This window comes from Bubalus kerabau, chromosome 21, assembly GCF_029407905.1.
Source record: "Bubalus kerabau isolate K-KA32 ecotype Philippines breed swamp buffalo chromosome 21, PCC_UOA_SB_1v2, whole genome shotgun sequence".
NCBI lineage: Eukaryota > Metazoa > Chordata > Mammalia > Artiodactyla > Bovidae > Bubalus > Bubalus kerabau.
Window position 1 is genome coordinate 33,847,094 of NC_073644.1, and position 21,816 is coordinate 33,868,909.

At 36.0% G+C, this 21,816-nt stretch overlaps 1 protein-coding gene across 6 annotated transcripts in view; it reads left to right on the forward strand.

Annotated features, from left to right (window-relative positions):
• The window catches only part of SS18 (SS18 subunit of BAF chromatin remodeling complex), a 75,482-nt gene extending 55,941 nt beyond the window's left edge, over positions 1–19,541 (forward strand). For 4 of the 6 annotated variants that reach the window (XM_055559622.1, XM_055559624.1, XM_055559623.1 and 1 more), the window contains exons 7-11: positions 153–257; positions 3,026–3,118; positions 3,837–3,956; positions 8,410–8,543; positions 17,774–19,541. In XM_055559622.1, coding sequence (XP_055415597.1) covers positions 153–257; positions 3,026–3,118; positions 3,837–3,956; positions 8,410–8,543; positions 17,774–17,800 — 479 coding nt within the window. In that variant the 3' untranslated portion in view covers positions 17,801–19,541. The remainder of the gene's footprint in view (positions 1–152; positions 258–3,025; positions 3,119–3,836; positions 3,957–8,409; positions 8,544–17,773) is intronic. The other 2 variants (XM_055559626.1, XM_055559628.1) reach the window with 1 other exon arrangement.
• Positions 19,542–21,816: the final 2,275 nt, after the last annotated feature.

Here is a 21,816-nt window from a genome sequence, read left to right on the forward strand (position 1 = left end):
TGTATAAGAAAAGTCAGAAGTGTCTGAGATGCCAAAGCATGGGAGGGGAATCTACGGCTGAGAAATAATCTGTCCTAACGTCAATTAGACGGAATGCCTTTGATGACCCAGAGAACAAACTGTTTACGTCTTGACTGGTTGTGGTTTTTCAGGCCCACCACAGCAGTACTCAGGCCAGGAGGACTATTATGGGGAGCAATACAGTCATGGTGGACAAGGTCCTCCAGAAGGCATGAACCAGCAGTATTACCCTGATGGTAATCTCTCCTCATGTTAACTTTCCCATTTTCTATCCCTGCCCAGTATTAATGTAGCTAGCTATTCAAAACGTTGTAATGAGAACGAAAAAACTAACACTGTGTTTCTTCCAAATTTAGAAACACATCGGTAGTCTAAAGCATCAATCGTGGCGTTAATTTATAATCTATTTTAAAGTATATTTTGGTTGGTTATTCCATATTCGTATTGTCAGGCAACATGTTCTATCATTGGAATCCTATCTTATGTAAAAGAAGATCCTTTTATATTTGGAATTGTTCATTTGAACCAAAGCAAGTGTTACTGATTTGCTTTTTTTAAAAAACAGCTTTATTGAGGTAATTCATATACCATAAAGTTCAACTGTTGATTTACTTTTATTCATTGTATAAATACAAAGAGAATATAGTTCTTGAGTATTTTACCAAATTTTATACTGTTAGTTAATATTACATATGTCTCAAAGAACTATGGTTTATATGTGTTATCATTTGCATTTGAGAAAAATTTTGGAGGCTAAATTATATCCATAATATAGCTGTTTATATAGAGTTAGTAGAATAGAAAGGCATTTGAAAATCAGATTTTAACTCTAGTTATTTAGTTTAATGGTAATTTTATTTTTTTAACGAGAAGGTGGCTTGTGAAAAAATGGTCAGTAAAAGATGTACTGTGTTTAGTAGTTAGCCAAGCATACAAGTAGACTTTCATCATACAGTTCTTTGTTTACCTGTATGCTTGAAAATTTTATGATACAATATTGAAGAAAAAATAATCCAGACATATAAAATTGATCAGATAGACGTAGCTGTTCATATTACAAAATGATCTGTCTTGTTTGGAAGGATTTGCCAAAATTTTCATTTATATTAAGCTCCCTTGATATAATTAGGTAAAACTACTTAACAGAGAAACTTGGAGAAACTAAGAACTTGAAGCTGAAATGTTGAGACCATTTGACTAGAAGCTAATGTACACTAGCAGGAGGATATGACTGGTGTATCTAAAAACCATATTGTCTGCCACTTTCTGTCAGAGTGTAAATCACAAGCGGTATATGGACATTGTTTTTTTCCTGCAGAGATTCTGCTTGTATAGGCAGAACAAACACTCCCTATAGAATTTTGCCCACAAAATATGTTTCTTAGTGGTAGTGATACATAAGGATAATTTTGGTTAGAAAATATTTTTTTAAAAATATTTTACTTGCCCTTAGTTATTTAGAATGTTGGAGGTTTTTTGTTTTCCTTTCACATGTAGACATTGTTTTAACTTTTTTTTCCTTGAAAAACTTTAGTTACATTTATATACTACAGATATATTTATATTGTTATAAACACAAACTTTCTATTCAAAATAGATATGTTTTCTTTGTAAATAGCAGAACTTTAAGGTTGCTATAAATAATTCTTTTATTGTACAATGGAATTTAAAAATTTAAGCCATATATCATTTTTACATAAATGTATATTAATATATTTGTCCGATATTTACATAGAGTATTTCATTTATAGCAACAGTTAATTTTCTTAAACAGCACTGGATGTTTTCTTACTACATTTAGATACTTATTCCAGTAAATATGTAGATTAAGGACCAGCAAACTTTTTTCTGTAAAGGGCCAGGGAGTAAATATTTTAGTCTTTGCAAGTCCTATGGTCTTGGTCTCAACTTCTAAGCTCTTGTGGTAGCATGAAAACAGCTATAGAAAATATGAATGGGTATGACTGTTCCAGTGAAACTTAATTTGCAAAAACAAGCCACTGGCTGTATTTAGACTGCAGGCCATAGGTTGCCAATCTATAATATAGATATTTAGGAGGTAGTTTGGAAACATTGGAATACTAGAGCTATGAGTATTATATTTATTCATAACTATATTCCTCCTTCCTTAATTAGGTATTCTTCTAAAATTTAGTTCAGATTTTAGCTAACTGAAAGGTTTTTTCCTGCAGTTTCTTTGGGCAACTAAGTTAAAAGGACTAAGCCTAATAAGAGTTTCTGTAAAAACTATTTGCACAAACAAATAAAAATGAAATTCTTACTTTGGGAAAAAAAAAAAGGACTAAGCCTAGTCATCTTGCAGGTGTAACTTACTGTGTCTTAAAATGAAAGACATGCTCTGGCAATTAACACGGTATTAATTTTTGAAGGTGTATGTTTATGGTACTCTAGAAATATTTTCTAAAGACTCCCAGAAAGGCAGCATTAAGCAATATATTTTTGCATCTGAAAATACTTTGAGATACAAATACTTCAAGGAAGTTAATACAGAATGTGAAATATTTAAGTTTCTTTTAGGGGGAAAAAAACTTACGGAGTTCTTTTATATTTTGCGTTGTTTTAGCATATGCTGTGGAATTGGCGACCAGCAGAACAGGTGTTTGACAAAATATGATAATTGCTTCCTTTGCTCATTCTAATTTAATTCAGGTTATTTACATGTGAAAGGCCTAAATGCTTTCCTTTTCTTTTTTAAAAAAATAGAAGATAAAGTTTTTTTTCCCCTCCTTGATGAGGATTATCAGAGTTAAGACTAAGTGTAATGTTTCTAAAACTGTTTTTTGCTTTAAAAAGAAAATTGCACGTTATCTCAATATGAAAGCAATCACATTTGGTAAATATTTGGCTAATGCAATTGAAATTTTTTATGTATTTCCATTTCTTTTTCTTTTTTTTTCAGTTTTATCTGAAAGTATAAATATATTTAGGGTTTTCACTCAGTGGCCATTAACGTTTCTTCCTGTCTCTTGTCGAATTGATGTAGGTCATAATGATTACGGTTATCAGCAACCGTCGTATCCTGAACAAGGCTACGATAGGCCTTATGAGGATTCCTCACAACATTACTACGAAGGAGGTATCTATATACCTTCACACACATACACATATATATATATCCCCTTCTACAGGAACGAAAATTCTTGCATAAGACAACTTCTACCCACGCAAAGCTCTTGTAGAATACTAGTTGCTGGCTGTCTTGAAAGTTCCAGGGAGCCTAGAACAATCAGAATAATTTTCTTACAAATATTTAAAATGTATAACCATGACTTGCATTTCTAACAACCATAAAAAGACTAAAACATTTTAAAATAATTTTTTTCCTCAGTGGAAATTTTCTATTTGAACATAAGTCCATCAATCCAATTTTTTTTCTTGTTGTGTGTTCACATATGTATAATTTTACATATAAGTTTAGTGCCTCTAGGAAACAGCTTGCTGATCTTGTGTAGCTAGTGTGTGCTCTTGTAGCTGTCTTTAATTTTTGTCTTTTTTATTTTATTTAGCATAGTCATGATCTTATGACTGTGATGTTCCAGTAAATGTAATGCTCGTATGGCAGAGACGCTGAAAATGCTGCAGTTCAACCTTGCAAAATTGGCTTTAACTGCAGTTTGTTTGGCCGAAATCCTTCTGTTTGGTTTGAGTTTTTTCTTTGTTTTGTTAACTTTAAAAAATCAATATAGCATTTCATTTTGTTCTTGTGTTGTTGGCTATGCATCTTAGAGGAAAAAAGTTAATTAAGCAAACTCTTCAGTATTTTCTTTTTGTCCTCTTCTCCAATTATCATGTAGGAAATTCGCAGTATGGCCAACAGCAAGATGCCTACCAAGGACCACCTCCCCAGCAGGGCTACCCACCCCAGCAGCAGTACCCAGGGCAGCAGGGCTACCCAGGACAGCAGCAGGGCTACGGTAATTGCTTCCGGCAGTTTTAACTTTGTCCCCCCTGCAAAATGTGGAGGTGGATATTTAATGTTCATTTGAAAATTCACAGCTTTAGCTCAGTCTACTCATGGAGTGTCTCTTTAAAATGTTCTTAAAACTAGCAGTCTGTTTAAGAAAAAGCATAAACTGGAGATGGCTCATTGACCACAGGTAAGGTATAGAAAGTAATTTGAAATGAATTCACTAATTAATCAATTCCTAAACCTGTTTGACGTTCATGACCAGCCAGTAGCTTTGCATGTGCTTAGAAAACTGATGAGTTGGGTGATTACTAACAGTATCTACATAATCTGGTTGGCAAATTCGTTTCCAAAACTAATGACTGTTACCATGAAAAGTAACATTGATGTTTTAGTGTACGAATGAGGTCCATTTGGAATGCCTAGAGAAAATGTTTTTGTCATGCCTATTAAAATAGCTGTGTACACTTCCATAGGGGTATGTTTATTGCAGGTATGTATCTTACAGAGTTTGGAGGAAGTATAGCCATTTTTTCTTATTATATTCTCACTGTAGTATTTACTAGTTGGCTATCTATTAGATAGGGAGTGGGGAATGATACAGACCTGATATCTCAGTCTTAAATATCAGTCTTAATTATCTATGACTACTTGAGATATAGGAAAATATGGTTCCTATGATAGGAGATATAGCTGCTTAATTAGATGTCATCTTTTGCTAACAGGGTCTCTTTTTTTACATCAGAATGTCTAAATGACAGTGGCTCAGATCATGAGCTAGCTTCCTATTACAAAATTCAGGCTTAAATTGAAGAAAGTAGGGGGAACCACCAGGCCATTCAGGTATGACCTCAATCAAATCCCTTATGATTATACAGTGGAGGTGACAAATCAGTTCAAGGCATTAGATCTGCTAGACGAGTATCTGAAGAGCTATAGACAGAGGTTTGTAATGTTGTACAAGAGGCAGTGACCAAAACCATCCCCAAGAAATGCAAGAAGGCAAAGTAGTTGTCTGAGGATGCTTTACAAATAGCTGAGGAAGGAAGAGAAGTGAAAGGCAAGGCAGAAAGGGAAACATATACTCAACTGAATGCAGAGTTCCAGAGAGATTAGAAGCCCTTCTTAAATGAACAGTGCAGAGAAATAAAGGAAAATAATTGAAGGGGAAAGACTAGAGTTCTTTTCAAGAAAATTGGAGCTAACAGGACATTTATGCAGGGATGCACATGATAAAGGACAGAAGTGCTAAGGACCTAACAGAAGCAGAAGAGACTAAGAAGAGGTAGCAAGAACATACAGAAGAATTATACAAAAAAGGTCTTAATTACCCAGATAACTACAATGGTGTGGTCACTCACCTAGAGCCATCCTGGAGTGTGAAGTCAAGTGAGCCTTATAAAGCATTACTATGAACAAAGCTAGTGGAGGTGATGAAATTCCAGCTGAGCTATTTAAAATCTTAAAAGATGATGCTGTTAAAATGCTGCACTCAATATGTAGCAACTTTGAAAAATTCAGCAGTAGCCATGGACTAGAAAAGGTCAATTTTCATTCCATTGCCAAAGAATGTCCAAACTATCATACAGTTGTGCTCATTTCACATTCTAGCAAGGATATGCGCAAAATTCTTCAAGCTAAACTTCAGCAGTATGTGAACTAAGAACTTCCAGATGCACAAGATGGTTTTCAAAGAGGCAGAGGGACCAGAGATCAAATTGTCAACATTTGTTCGATCGTGGAGAAAGCAAGAGAATTCCAGAAAATCATATACTTCTGCTTCATTGACTATGCTGAAGCTTTTTGTGGATCATAACAAACTGTGAAAAAGTCTTAAAAGAGATGAGAATGCCAGATCACCTTAGCTGTTACCTGAGAAACCTGTATGTGGGTCAAAAAGCAGCAGTTAGAACCGGACATAGAATGACCTGTTCAAAATTGGGAAAGGAGTACGTCAAGGCTGTATATTATCACTCTGCTTATTTAACTTATATGCAAAATGTAGGACTAGATGAATCACAAGCTGGAATCAAGATTGCCAGGAGAAATATCAATGACCTCAGATACGCTGATGATACCACTCTAATGGCAGAAAGTGAAGAAGAACTAAAAAGCTTCTTAATGACGATGAAAGAGGAGAATGAAAAGTTGACTTGAAACTCAACATTTAAAAAAACCAAGATCATGGCATCTGGTCCCATCACTTCATGGCAAATAGAAGGGGAAAAGTAGAAGCAGTGACGGATTTTATTTTCTTAGGCTCCAAAATCACTGTGAATGGTGACTGCAGCCATGAAATTAAAATATAGTTGCTCCTTAGAAGGAAAGCTATGACAAACCTAGACAGTGTATTAAAAAAGCAGAGATATCACTTTGCCGACAAAGGTCCGTATAGTTGAAAATACCGTTTTTCCAGTAGTTGTGTACAGATGTGAGATATAGGCTGTAAGGAAGGCTGAGCACCGAAAAATTGATGCTTTCGAACTGTGGTGCTGGAGATGACTCTTGAGAGTCCCTTGGACTGCAAGATCAAACCAGTGATTCCTAAAAAATGAACCCTGAATATTCATTGGAAGGACTGACGCTGAAGCTCCAATACTTTGGCCACCTGATGCTAAGAGCTGACTCATGAGACAAGACTCTGATGCTGGGAAAGATTGAAGGCAAAAAGAGAAGGGGGCAACAGAAGATTAGATTGTTAGATACCATCACTGACTCAATGGACATGAATTTGAGCAAACTCTGGGAGATAGTAGAGGATAGAGGAACCTGGCATGCTGCAGTTTATGGGGCCACAAAGAGTCAGACCTAACTTAGTGACTGAACAACAACAACGTCTTACTATTTTTATTCATTGATTTAAACTCTGCTGTTATGGGCACCTCTTTCCACCTGTGATAGCAAATCTGAGAACCAGAACCAGGCTAAAATTCTCTTGAACCTTCGCAAATAAGCACTGAAATTTCAGTCAAGTATTGGAAGTTAGGTATTGATCAGTTCTGGTTCCCTAATTCCAAATATGACTAGAAATATTCCATGTATTTCTTGTCTTTTTGAAGGGATGTTCTTACTACTCTCAAATGGCATTTCCATTTCATGACCATTGGACATTTGTACATTGAATAAATAGAGTATTCTGGTTTTATTGTGTTCAATGCCCACACATGTTACATAAATCAGTCAGGTAAGTTTATTGAGTTAAGAGAAGTATTTTCAGTGGAAAGAGAGAGTAAAAGAAATTTAGTAATTTGGGTTTAAATGGTTAAATGCTTTTCTGTCTGACACTGGGTACCCTCATGGAAATGTTCCCACTTTGCTTATCTGTAGGTTTTAGTTGTCAAAGTTCATTCTAATAGAAAATTTAGTTTTAATAATCGGGTGCATAATAAATAGTCAAAAGAGGGGAATGTTTTTAACACTGATGGAATTTATTTAAGCTTGAAAATTTATTCTCTTTGACATTCCTCTATAATCAGTGTTTTCTATGACAGGTTTTGAATGGCTGTGACTGAAAACATTTAAGCAGGAAAGCATTTCAGCGTATGCTTTATAAAGCATTCCTGACAATAGACAGTAGTAGAATTTACGAAATAGACATATGTGTTTGGCAAGCCAAATTAGTCCCTTGTCTCTCTCTGGACGTTGAAATCATTCACTTATATGTGTTAAGTATTAAAGGTGATAGGTACACAGAGGGTAACTTCTGAATCGTGTTTTTTCACATGCAGTCTGTGGCTTTTCAAGTCTTCTTTAGTTTCTGTGTGTCGGTGCTTGTCAGTGTGGAGCATAAAGCTTTCTTTTGGTGGTTCTGAATGTAAAGCTGAAATTTCCGTGTAAAATCATTCTTTATGATTCTTCTGGTGATTCAAGTGTAAATATTGAGTGATACAGCTGCGACTAGCACTGATTCCCAAACTTTCATTAGAAATTTCTTCAATATTTTAATCTGAATCTGCTTCTTGCTTTTTTCTTTCACCCCCTTGCTTATACTGGTTAACTTTCTAATAGAAATACGATGAGTTTCCTTAACATCACGTGCTTTACAACTCCCAAGTCTCTTACTCATTTTGACATATGAAATTTTAATGGCTAACACATAGCTTAATAGTTATACTGAATCAAAACATCTTGGTACATGGTAGTATCTTTACAGTATTTTTTTATAATTTATTTTTAATTGAAGGATAATTGCTCTATAATATTGTGTTGGTTTCTGCCAAATGTCAGCATGAATCAGCCATAAGTATACCTATGTCCCCTTCCTCTCGAACCTAACAGTATTTTTACTTATAAATTTTGGAATTTATTTCAGAAAGCATTTGAGAAGAATCAAGATAGCAAACTATTCTTTTGAATTTAAAAATGAGAACATAGAAACATCTAATTCTAAACCCTTTCTAGAATTCTAGGAACTTGCTATATTTTCTTTTGGAGTTTTATTTGTGTTAATTATCTTGCAGGTCCTTCACAGGGTGGCCCAGGTCCTCAGTATCCTAACTACCCACAGGGACAAGGTCAGCAGTATGGGGGTTACAGACCGGCACAGCCTGGACCCCCACAGCCACCGCAGCAGAGGCCTTATGGGTACGACCAGGTAAGTTCCTTGGCCAGCTGTGTGGCTGCCCCATTGTGTGCTCACTCTTGATTAGCTTAAATATTTTTCAGTTGGCAACTCATTTTCCCCTCCTTTTGTTTATAACATGATTTAACCAAAAAAAAGTATTTTCTCTTGAGTCTTTTTCATAGAATGCGAGCACAGTCAATGGCACCCCACTCCAGTACTCTTGCCTGGAAAATTCCATGGACCGAGGAGCCTGGTAGGCTGCAGTCCATGGGGTCGCTAAGAGTCAGACACGACTGAGTGACTTCACTTTCACTTTTCACTTTCATGCATTGGAGAAGGAAATGGCAACCCACTCCAGTGTTCTTGCCTGGAGAATCCCAGGGACGGGGGAGCCTGGTGGGCTGCCGTCTATGGGGTTGCACAGAGTCGGACACGACTAAGGCGACTTAGCAGCAGCAGCAGCAGCACAGTTAATCATGGTTACTGTAGCATATAAAGCACGGCATTCTCCAGCCACCAGCATTCATTCATTCTCATTCATTTGTAGTCTCTCTCTAGTCTTTACCCTGCAGGCATGCTTCCCTTAGCCCTTCCAAACATTATTCTGTATTCTAAACCCCTTGATTTCTCTTATTTCCCTCCTGTTTATTGTTCAAGACTACTCAAGACTTGACCTGTTGAAATGTGGAGTCCATCTGAGTCAGTGCTCTCCCTGGCTCTCAGCTTCATGTCAGCATATTCACTCCACTTCCTTAGCAGCCACGATGTCCTTTGTCTTTCAATTCATACTCATAACCTTTCTCTGCTGCCTCCTATACCTATATCCATTATTGTCAGATATTAATAATCTTTCTTTCTCCCCTGCTATCTTTCCTTCTACTTCCTTCAGATAAGTATAAGTGTATCTCATCCTATGATGTCTGTATTCTCTTAAAACTTCTTTTCATCAGTAAATTGCTCAGGCTTAATAATCCTGTGCCACGGTCATTGTTTTATGAATCTTCTCATACATGCTCTAAATTATTAAGATGATTTATTACATTGGCAGGGTTTTTTTTTTTTTTAATTGATTTCAGGTTTGTTTAATGTCTTTACAGTGAGGAGAATCTGATCTGTTTACCACTTAAGCTGCCTAAAATACATTACTTTTTAATGTTAGAGTTACAGGACCAGTGGGGACGATCTGGTTTGAGGAACAAGTCATATACAATGCTGGTTAGATGCTGAGGCATGAGCAGCTCTGTCGTCAACACTCTCTCAAGTGGACAACCCTCTTGTACTGACAGTTCTTAGATAGGTGGGAAAAATAAAAGGATGTGGACAGATAAGTAATATTAAAAAGAATGTACTAAGATTAAGTCAAAGGATTAGGGGAAGTTTTATTTAATTGTAAAATAAGTGTTGACTAGTGAGTATTTAAGGACAAGATCCCTGAGCAGATATAATTTAGGCTCATTCTAATCCACAGGATTGCTGTTGAAAAGTGGTCCTTTACTCTGTAATTCAACAAATTTTTATTAATTTCCCGTGTGTGCTGGACACTATTGTGTCCTAGATGAGTGAAACAGACCTGGTCCTTACGGCTCATGGAGCAACTCTCTCGATCTTCCTTGACCTCACTTTAGCATTTGACTCCGGTTCCTATTTTCATTCTTAAGTGGTCTTTTTTAGCTTCTACATGACTACTGCTTTGTTCCTCTTAATTTCCAGTGATTGCTTTTCTACTTTCTACTTGTTTCTCATCTTTCTTTTACCCCATCAGTTTCTTTTATCAGTCCTTGGCTTGGTGTTTTTCTCAGTCTCTATTCCTCCTGTCTTACATTTTCAGTATCCTTAGCCCACCCTTCTCAACCCAACTCCAGCTCCATTTTTTCAACTGTGTACAGAAGGTCTCTCTGGGTGTCTTGCCATTTTCTTCAACTTCATCATTTTCTTCCTGACTCATCATGTTTCTGAATCCTAAACTTGTATCATTCATTAAGCAAATGATTCTTGAGGAACATTTGTATGCCAAGATGGGAATATGTTAGGAAAATTAGATTGATATGGACTCTGCGTTTGTGAACTTAAGTCTAGGTGGGATACAGACAAGTAAGTAGATGATATGATGTGAGAAGGTACTTGTATGAGGGAAGGCAAGATTTTTGTGAAAGGAAGCTCTTAACTCAGATATATGTTCCTTGAGAAGTATAAGTGCAGGAGCCCAGGGCTGAGAAGATATTAGCCAGCTTGTTGTAGAGAACAGACGGGTATTCTCGTCAGAAAGAAGTGCACTCATGAAGGACTAGTGTTAAGATATGTGGCTCAGTAAAGCAGAATTGTGGGGAGGAAGAGGCAAAAGGGTGGAGAGAGAAATTAGGGCCAGGTTAGGAGGACTCTTGTAAGCCATACAGGGGAGCTTGGTCTTTATCTTGGTAATGGTGTGGGTCAACCATATTGCATTCTCACCAGCAGTGAATGGGAGTTCCTGTCACTCTGCACCCTCATCAGCATTTGATGTTATCAGTGTTCAGAATTTTGGCCATTCTAATAGGTGTGTGGCATATCTCATTGTTGTTTAATTTTGCATTTCTCCAATGACATATTACATAGACATCCTTTCATGTGCTCATTTGCCATCCTTATATCTTCTTTGGTGAGGTGTCTTTTCAGGTCTTTGGCCCATTTTTTAGTAGAGTTGTTTATTTTCTTATTGTTGAGTTGTAAGAGTTCTTTGTATGGTTTAGATAACAGTCCTTAACAGATGTGTCTTTTAACTGCTTTGTCTTCTTGACTTTTCTTATTTTTTTGACATTGTCTTTCTCAGAGTAGAAAGTTTTAATTTTAATGAAGTCCAGTTTATCAGTTATTTCTTTCATGGATCACACCTTTGATGTTGTATCTGTAAAGTCACCACAGAACTCAAGGTCACCTATGTTTTCTCTTATGTTGTCTTCTAGGAGCTTTATTAGTTTTGTATTTTACATTTAGGTCAAGTTCTTACGTAAGTTAATTCTCTGAATTGAGAAAATCTTAGTTGTTAAGCTTTGTATCTGGATTCACTTTGTTGTGTGCAGATGTCCAGTTAACTAGCACCATTTGTTGAACGGGACCTCCCTTGCACTATTGTATTACCTTTGCTCCTTTGCCAAAGATCAGTTGACTGTATCCAAGTGGATCTGTTTCTGGGCTCTCTATTCACCTCCATCTATCTATTTTTCTGTTCTTTTACCAATATCACATTGTCTTAATTGCTGTAGCTTGATAGTAAGTCTTGAAGTTGAACATTGTCAGTCTTTGTTGTCTCCTCCAGTATTCTGTGGTTATTCTGGGTCTTCTGCTGCTCCATATAAATTTTATAATTATACTGTCAGTATCCAAAAGTAACTTGCTAAGATTTTGGTTGGAATTGGGTTGAATCTTTAGATCAAGTTAGGAAGAGCTCCTATATCTCAACAATACTGAGTTTGCTATCCATGAACATGCAACATCTCTACATTTATTAAGTTCTTTGATTTCTTTTATTACTTTTTAAGTTTTCCTGATGCAATTCTATGTATATTTTATTAGATTCATACCTAAGAGTTTAACTTGTGGGGGAGAATTCTTATGTAGATGGTATTGTTTTTAGTTTCAAATTCCTCTTGCTCGTTGCGATAGCTTAGGGTGAATGGTGTGAGATTCATGATCTCCGAAGAAGATTTAGCTTTAGGACCAGAGACCAGGCTTGATGACTCAAGAGCTTTTGTGTAGCAGAGTTTTATTAAAGTATAAAAAGGGACAGAGAAAGCTTCTGACAGACATCAGAAGGGGGATGGAGAGTGCCCCCTCACTAGTGTTAGCAAGGGAGTTATATACTTTTTAAATTGGTTATTACAGTAAATCAAAAGAATGTCTCAAGTTGTAAAAATTTTACCAGACCCACTCCCACAGTTTACATTTTAAGATAATAGGATTAGAAGTTAACAACAGAAAGATTTTACCAGGCCCACTCCCATAATATACATTCTAAGATACCAGGATTAGTCAGAAGATTTTCAGGAAGGAGAAACTGTCCTCAAGCAGGATAAGTTGTTATATAATCCTTAGTACAGAGTTTAAACCAAGCTGTTTGTTGTGTAATCATCAGTTCCAGGCTTAAAGAAAAAAATGTTTTATGACTCAGACTAAGGAACATAGAGGGAAAAAAAGACGTTTGTCCTTTCCTTCTTGAGAATTCCAGACCCCTCTCTCCTCCTTGGGGACCCTGGACTTCTTATCAACCTGCCTAGCAGTTGACTCTCTCAGCTGCTAGTATGTAGGGGAATTTTCTGTCTTAACCTTGTATCCTGCAACCTTGCTTATTAGTTTCAGGAGGTTTTTTTATTGTTGCTTCTTTGGGATTTTCTCCCGAGTCAGTCATGTCATCTGCAAACAAAGACAGTTTTATTTCTTCTTTTCCAATTTGTGTATCTTTCTTTCTTTTTCTAATTGCATAAGCTAGGAATTTCAGTACAGTGTTGAGAAAGAGTGGTGTGAGGGGACATCTCTGCTTTGTTCCTGATCTTAGCAGGAAAGTTTCATTAAATACTATGTTAGATGCTTTTATTTCTAGCATAGCATTTATCTCCATGTGACACATTATGTAGTTATTGTTTATTATCATACTCTCTTCCCCTAGACTGTCAGTTCTTTAAAGACTTCACCATGTCTGTTTTTATCACTGTTGAGTCTCTACTACCTATGGGACACATTGCTGTTGTTAGTGTTGTTCAGTTGCTCAGGTGTGTCCAACTCTCTTTGACCGCATGGACTGCAGCACGCCAGGCTTCCCCGTCCTTCACTGTCTCCTGGAGCTTGCTCAGACTCATGTCCACTGAGTTTGTGATGCCGTCCAGCCATCTTGTCCTCTTGTCGTCCCCTTCTCCTGCCTTCAATCTTGCCCAGCATCGGGGTCTTTTTCAGTGAGTCAGCTCTTCTTATCAGGTGGCCAGAGTATTAGAGCTTCAGCTTCAGCATCAGTCCCTCCAATGAATATTCAGGATTGATTTCCTTTAGGATTGACTGGTTGGATCTCTTTGCAGTCCAAGGGACTCTCAAGAGTCTTCTCCAGTACCAGAATTCAGAAGCATTAGTTCTTTGGTGCTCAGCTTTCTTTATGGTCCAACTCTCACATCCCTACATGACTACCGGAAAAGCCATAGTTTTGACTGTATGGACTTTTGTTGGCAAAGTAGTGTCTTTGCTTTTTAATGTGCTGTCTAGGTTTGTCATAGTTTTTCTTCCAGGGAACACATTGAGTAGTCAGTAAATGTGGTGAGTGAACATATAAGGCTGTTACTTCCTAAATCTGAATTGTGATCATAAGAATAAAGAAACCTCTAAAAAGTATTCTGACAGTAATTTTAAGACCTTTTTAGGGTTAGGTGAATGAAAAAGAGAAATTTAAAGATGGTTGATATTACTCAGTTATTGTTCAATCTAGGGACTCTCACACCATACACTCTCTAGAAAATCTCATTTACTCACAGGGTTTCAGTTTATCATGCTGTTGACTGTCAAGTCTCTATTTCTAGTCTGACTTTCTCTTCTGAACATCAGGTGCCTAGTAGTCATCTGCAGTTAGAAATAGCATATCAGTTTCACATAACCAAAGCATTCATAATCTCTGTGCCACACATTCCTCCTTTCTGTGTTGTCTGTCAGAGAGCGGTACTATTGCCAAGTTAGAAAGCCGTGTGCCACATTTGGTACTTAGGTCTTTCTCCATCTCCCTCTCTCCATCTAGTAAATGACAGAATCTTGTTAGCCTGGTCTCCTCTAACATTCTTGTATCCACCCACTTCTAAAAGTGCCGTATCTTTGTTTAGACCATTAATATGTCCTAACTTCATCACAGGATGAAGGATTCTCCCATGGTATCTTCTTGCATCCTTTCCCATTCATTCTTTACTCTAGTCAGAGGAATTTTGTAATTTAAAAAGGAAAAGAAAAATTGAAGAGGCAAAGAGAGAGATGCTATGCCGAGGCTTAGAGAGTAGAAGTGATTGACCCAAGATGACGGGTGAGAAGTGGTCGAGCTGGGTGGTAAGTCCTGAGTGACTAGAGACCCAGTGACTGGACCCTTCCTTGTACCAGGCTGCCTCCAGCCACACCAGCTGTGTGCAGAACATCTTCATGCTCTTCTTCTTGAATAACTTTTTGAAGCAGGAATTATAATTATCCTCACTTGTCAGATGAGAAAATCAAGAAAGGGAAGGTAGGTAACTGGCCTCCAGGACAAGAAACTGTTAAGCAGGAGATTTAAAACTAGAACTAGATTACCGGCTGCAAAACCCTTACTTTTCACCCTAGAATTTGCTAATGGTTGTAAATATACAGTATTTGGGGGGGCTTGCTTGTGATTTGATTTTATCCTCGCGAATTGATTAAGTCTAGATCAAGTTACTTAAATTTTCAGGGCTTCAGTTTCTTCATCTATAAAATGGAGATATGTATACTGCATAGGTAACAGATGAACACAAAGCACTTATGGTGTTTGACATATGGTAATTAAGATCTTATTGAGATATATTAACAGTTAGCTCTTACTGATATCAATCAGACTTCTTACATCTATTACTTCAAGCTCTGTGTTACCAAATAATCAATAGCTTCTACTCCTTATTATTGTACATTCTTTTTTATTCTGCAGTTCCCTAAGCATTTTTTAACCACACTTTCTCCACTTTTGCTTTGGCTATGTCTGCTATTTGAATTGCCCCTTTTTTCTTTTCTCTGCTATTCAAATTTTACTATTAAGGCACACAGTCTCTGTGAAATATTTTAAAAATTATTTTAGTTGTGTTAACCTTTTCCTTTCTGAATGCTTATAGAACTTGTTCTGTAACTGCACTTTATTTGTAAATCTTATTTTCCCCATTTTTCAGATTTCTTACAGCGCTGAGCATATAATATTTGCTCAGTAAATGTTTGTAATTGCTTGAATATCATATTTGCCATACATTATTGAAGAAGTCTGATGTGTCAGGCACTCATCAATACTTAGGGACTAAGAATGGATAAGACCTAGTCCCTATCGTTAATTCATACTGTAGTAGATAGATTATAGCTTCTGTTTATATAGCACATCAGTTTTTACCTCTCTTCTGCATTCACATCATTCATAACATGTGCCACTTGCTTTCATCATTACTATCTCATTATACACATTCACTAGGAGAGCATTTCCTTCCAGCATTAAGACTTGCTTATTTCTAATTTTTTGGTAATTTTTGAAAGCACTTTCTCATGTCCTCTCTTATTTGAGTGTCCTGGCAAACAAATGAGGTAGAACTCGTGTAACCTTAAACAGAAAATTGAGATCCAGAGATGAATATGTTACAGTCCCCACCTTATAGGTGAAGAATCTGCATCTCAAAAAATTAACAATAGATTGGGACTTAAACTTAATATTTAGATAATTTTATAGTTGAATAGCAAGTTCCTGTACGCTAAACATTTCTTATTTTAAACTTTGTACTATAGGAGTTTTTGTGCTTCCCTGGTGGCTCAGACAGTAAAGAATCCACCTGCAGTGCGGAAGACCTGGGTTTGATCCCTGGGTTGGGAAGATGCCCTGGAGGAGGGCATGCCAACCCAGTCCAATATTCTTGCGTGGAGAATCACCATGGACACATGGGGTTGCAAAGAGTTGAACACACCTGAACGATTAAGCACAGCATATAGGAATTTTTAAACAAAAACAGCAGAGAAGAACCTCATGAATCCCTGTATACCCACAAACCAACTACAACAAATATCAACATTTTACCAATGTTGTTTTATATATGTCCCATCCTATTTTATAAAGCAAATCCTACCTATAAATATTTCTTTTTATAATTTTATTTTTTTAAATGGCCTGTTTATTTTTTGGCTGTGCTGAGGCTTCATTGCTGTGTGGGGTTTTCTCTAGTTGTGGCAAGTGGGGCTGCTCTTTGTGGTGTGTGGGCTTCTCATTGCAGGGGCTTCTCTTATTGCAGAGCATGGGCTCAGTAGTTGTGGCACATGGGCTTACCGGCTCCCTGGCATGTGGGATCTTCCCAGAGCAGGGATCAAACTTGTGTCCCTGTGTTGGCGGTTGGATTCTTAACCACTGGACCACCCAGGAAGCCCTACACATATTTTAAGATGAGCTCTGACTTTAAATCGTTCTGAATATAATTATGTAAAATACCTCAATATTTTTAAAACCTTAATTCTATTTATAGTGCTTTATCTGCTTCGATATAGTGGTATTCAGCAGATTTTCAAGTATATCTGCTTCTATGGAAGTGTAAACTTTTAGGGTACTACTTAACGGTATAGGAGGATTTCAACTCGAGAATACTTTCTTGATATAAGATAATTAATAGGACTTCGAGGGGGATATTTAGCCAGAGGAAACTGCTGATTATGTGCTTCCAGTGAATACTGTTTTTGGAAAATAAGTGCTTTTATGAGCATCTTTTTAAAACACATTTAAGACATTTTATTAAAGTAAATTTTTTCTGGTCTGTCTTTTCTTCTACTTTTCTTTTTTGGAGAAAAATATTTTCCTTCTCTTTTCTAAAAACCTGCTTAACAGTTGTATACTGGACATTGTTTACCTCCCTTGTCGAATGTTACTACTTCATTCATTACCTCTTTTATATCCATACTTTATTTTCTTTCCCTTGCTGTCAGCCTACAGGCCCTTCAAACCTACCTTATTAAAAGCAACAAAAGATAAACAGTCTTTCTTTGATTTTATGTACCAGCTGCCTACCTGAATATGTCTGCTGATACCTCACTGGCCTCAGGGAAAGGCCCAAATTCTATAGACAGGCTATAAGGTTCTATGCCCCTTATCTCCCAGATATCTCTTCATCCTTGGTACTTATCCTAACTTGGTGTTAATACATAAGATATTATAATAATGCAAACAGTTACAGACTTTGTATATTAGCATATAATTTATACACTGATATACACCATGCCAGAGCTTAGAGCCAGAACTTCTCACTCATTCCTGATCACTTCAGTTCATCCAAGTTCACCAGAAACTTAAATTCTCATTATGTGCTGTTCTAGGCTCAAAGACTTGAAAATCCATTTGCAGTTGAATGTGATATCAGAAGAAAATTACAGAGATACTGTATACCTTAATATAGAACAATTTCTGTATGTTTTGAAAGGAGCTGGTTTTGCTGTATGACAGTGTAAAGACTGACTTGTGATTTTCTGTGCAAACTATTATGGTCAAATGATCATCTCATTACGTTTTAAAATTTATCTTTTAGGGGCAGTATGGAAACTACCAGCAGTGAAGAGTACTTCCATTCCAGTAGCCAGAATCTGCTAGCAGCCATATTGTCGCCTCAGCACTGTGGACACCTTCCTGTGAAGAGACCCTTCCATTCCATCTAGTTTTTGGAAAAACCTTGTGGATAAGCGGCTGTTTCATCCGTAAGCAGCCTGTGTGGCTTAGTTATAAAAAGGCTTTAGTAGCTCAAAAATACTCTTGATTTCACATGTCTACTCTAGATGGCAACATTGGACAGAAAATACAATGACATACCCAATTTGCAATGATTTCGGAACTGTGTTTCAAACGGACTGTTACAGACTGAAAGGTGTGAACAGCTTTGTATGTTTATGAAGGTTAAGGGAATTTAATACTTTTCCATAGATTCTTTTGTAAGGGGAAGAGGGAAATGTACACTTTTTACAGCAGCAATATTTTGTATATTATGTTTATTTCATGTGGTGAATATGCAAGGCGGTACACTACGCGCTGGACAGAATGAGAAATCCTCTGTTGCTGGGGATGGGAGCACGTTGGATGCTTGATTGTGCTAGTCTGAATGTGGGGTTCTGTGACGCTGAAGGCGAGGGGGAAGACAAAGCGCCCATGTGTCCACCACTAGGTTCTTCAGAGGACGTTCAGACCCCTTTTCTCTCTCAGCTAATCAGGGGCACTGTGGTACAGTTTTGAGTAAAAAGGCATTTTTTAAAAAAGCTTTCCAGTTTTGTGGACAAAAACCTTTTTTATAAAAGATCATTTATAATTCTGTTTTAAAATGTGAGGCAATAAGAATTACTTCATGTGGGATCTGAAGAATCTTGGTTAACAGTTTCATGTAAGTCTTCTCCTAAAACAGCAATAACTGAAACTGAAAGTTTTGATTTTACCTTGTTTGACTAATCACTAGTAAGTAATATCAGAACATTTTATAAATGATATCAAAGAAGAGTCAACAATGATGCATTTTATTTTTTAACATGAGAAGGATAATTGGTTTCTATAATAAGAATAGTTCAGGAGACTATAAACCTTCCTTTCAACTTTTCTTGACTGGAAATAATGCCATTTATAAAGGAATACTTTTACATTTTCCCCTTTTTTATGTTGGTTAATAGAACACAGAGATGTTTAGGAAAATGCTTGCTGATGAGGTTTATTCTGATCTATATTAAAAGCATAGAGGTTGCATTTCAGATCACTCTGTTTTATTAGCATGGTCTATTTAATCATACTTGAGACTGTCCTGTGCCTGATTGTTTGAGCTGAGTTCAGGGATTTTGCATTGGGCAGGAAATCATGCATTGAGAAGTTTATAACCACAATTATTTAAGCGTAATCTGAAAACATCTAGCCCAAAGGTAAGTTGCTATTTTCATCACAGTTGCCTGTGCCCAGGGAATAAGGTATATTCTTTATAATTGGATTGTTTTTTCCCACTTACAACTGGAAACAAAACAGAAGGGGTGCCATAAATTTGAAAAAGCAAAATGTACTGTTCTCAACATACTGTAACCGAAAGGAGAAATTTTAATGTGTCTCTGTGTGTATGAAAGAGAGTGTGCGCGTGTTTTAAGGTCTGAATAAGGCTTTTTTCAACATGGTCAGTAGAAAATGGACATCAAGTTTGAACAGATAAAGCATGGACAGCCTTATTGTGACTGAAATGCTTTTAGGTTCTGTGCCAATTTTCCACCACTGTGTACTTTGTTGCTATTTAAAACTGTATCAACTCTAACAGAAGAATAAATTATTTGTGATTTTAATTTTCTCATTTGTTTTTTTAAATTAGATCTCTTTGACTCTCTTGTTCTGTCTGGAGACTGTGCTGTGGGTTTTTTATATAAGTTAGTCTAGTATAAGCAGACTATATTTGTATTCTAGGACTATCGAAATTCTCTTGTCATGCCCAAGTTAATTAGAATTAACTGTTCAGTAATCAGCATGTTGTGTGGGCTGTTTGTTATGGAATTCTTTCTCTGAAAATGAAGTCCATGAGGCTATAATCAAGATGACTGAATTAGATAAATGAGTTGAGGAGATGAAATTGTGCTGAACCCAACCTGGTGTAGATATGTTATCTCATTTGAAATAAGCTCAACTGACATTAAGAAATAATTTGTCTTGCCAACCCATCTTCTGTTGTCTTATTCTCCTTTTAATGGAAACTAAAATTGCAATTTTAATAAGCAGAATTTCCTCCAGGACTTTCTTCCTGGAGACTACCACATTTGCAAGGTTTAATTGTTTTATAACAGTCCTGTTTCGTAGAAGTTTTTAATTGGTGGTGACAAAAATTACCTTACTCCTTTGATACCTAGTAAGCTAAATAACTTTACCAGTAGCTTTCTACCAAGTTTGACATCACCATATAGACCATATATTCTAAAACTGGAAATTTCGTTTTAGCAAAATGGATTATTATGAAGAAATATCATACCGTCCCATGAAATTCCAGAAGCAAAACATTACTAAGAAGAGCAGGGCAGTTATTGATCAACATTTAAAAATATCTAACTGTGCTAGTTTAGTCATTTGAAACTATGTTAGTATTCTGTACAGCTTTGATGGCAAATTGTTTTTGTTTTTGTTTTTAATTTTTTAATGGCGTTTTCTGTATGTGTGGAGAAAGGTATGAGGATCTTCGTGTACCAGAAATCTGACTGAGGCACTGATTCCTGGCCAGTCTTGTGTTGTCTTTACACCCACCCACAAATTGAAGCAAACACTATGTCCTTTCATTCTTTCAATAAATATCTCTAAAAGATAAATACTTTTTAAAGTAGCACCTTGGTACCAGGATTCTTCCTGCTCTGGAAATTCTGTATTCTCAGTGTTAACAATGAATGAAAAATCATCTCAGAATATGTATGGCTAAATTGCTGCCTTTTCATTTTAAAAAGTCATTTATATTAAATCATTCAGGTATTAGCAAAAGTATATTAAGTGTACAATCTTCCTAATTTCATCTCTCAAATGTAACACTTGTTAAGAAGGTTTGATACATTTCTTCCAGCTTGATTTTATACACATAAGCTGAGATATTTTCTCTTTTTAAACAAAATTGTAATTGAACTAACCACACTGTTTTGCAGCCTTTTTTTTTTATTTAGGTAAAATATATCTTGGATTTTTTGTTTGTTTTTTTACAATTGCAAAAGCAAAGCTTTCATAAACTTACCTGGCAAGGTGTTTTTGCTTTTGTTTTTATATGATTGTTGGAATATTTCTAAACTATAAATTTTAGTATGTTAGGTTTAAGGCCATGTACATTATCTTCCTAAAGGATATATCCTTGCTAACACGAGATTACTAGCCTTGTTAATTTTTGCAGTTCTAATAGAGTTTTAAAAAATGCTATCTCAGAATTTAATTTGAGTTACATTTGATTTATTTTCAAGTTTGAGCATCTGAAATACTTAAAGGGGGTTTATTATTTTTTGCTGTGAAATGGCTTTTAATGTTCTTTGTACATTTTCCTTTGGGCATATAAGAGAGACAGGAAATTGTATAAATACATATACACAAATTACAAAATTATATATAGTTCTCTAAATGCAAATATTAATTCTCTTTCTATATTGCCCATCTCTTTAGTCTCTATTATTTAACTGTAGATATACTGATATCTTTCACTGTATTAAAGTTTTAAAACTTCACATATTCAATTTCATAGCTTCTTAGAACCTCCCTAACTTCCAAATTTATGAGAATATTCCCCATACTTTTTCTAAGCTTATTGTACATGATATGATTTAGAGCATTGGTTTTTTTCCTATATGATAACCAGTTGTTTTCAATATCATTCACTGAATAAACCAACTTATTTAAGAAGTCACCTTATTTTTATCTAAAAAATTAATTATAGCTAAGGCATGCTTGATTTATGCCATTTCAAAGACTAGTTAGATTTATTTAAATATGACTTCATTTAGTTGGCATAAAGTTATTAACTTTTCCCCCTCATAAGGGTTTTACTATTGGCTAAGAGTTAACTGCAATTGTATAAATAATGAGTGGCTTCTTAATAGTAAGAGAATT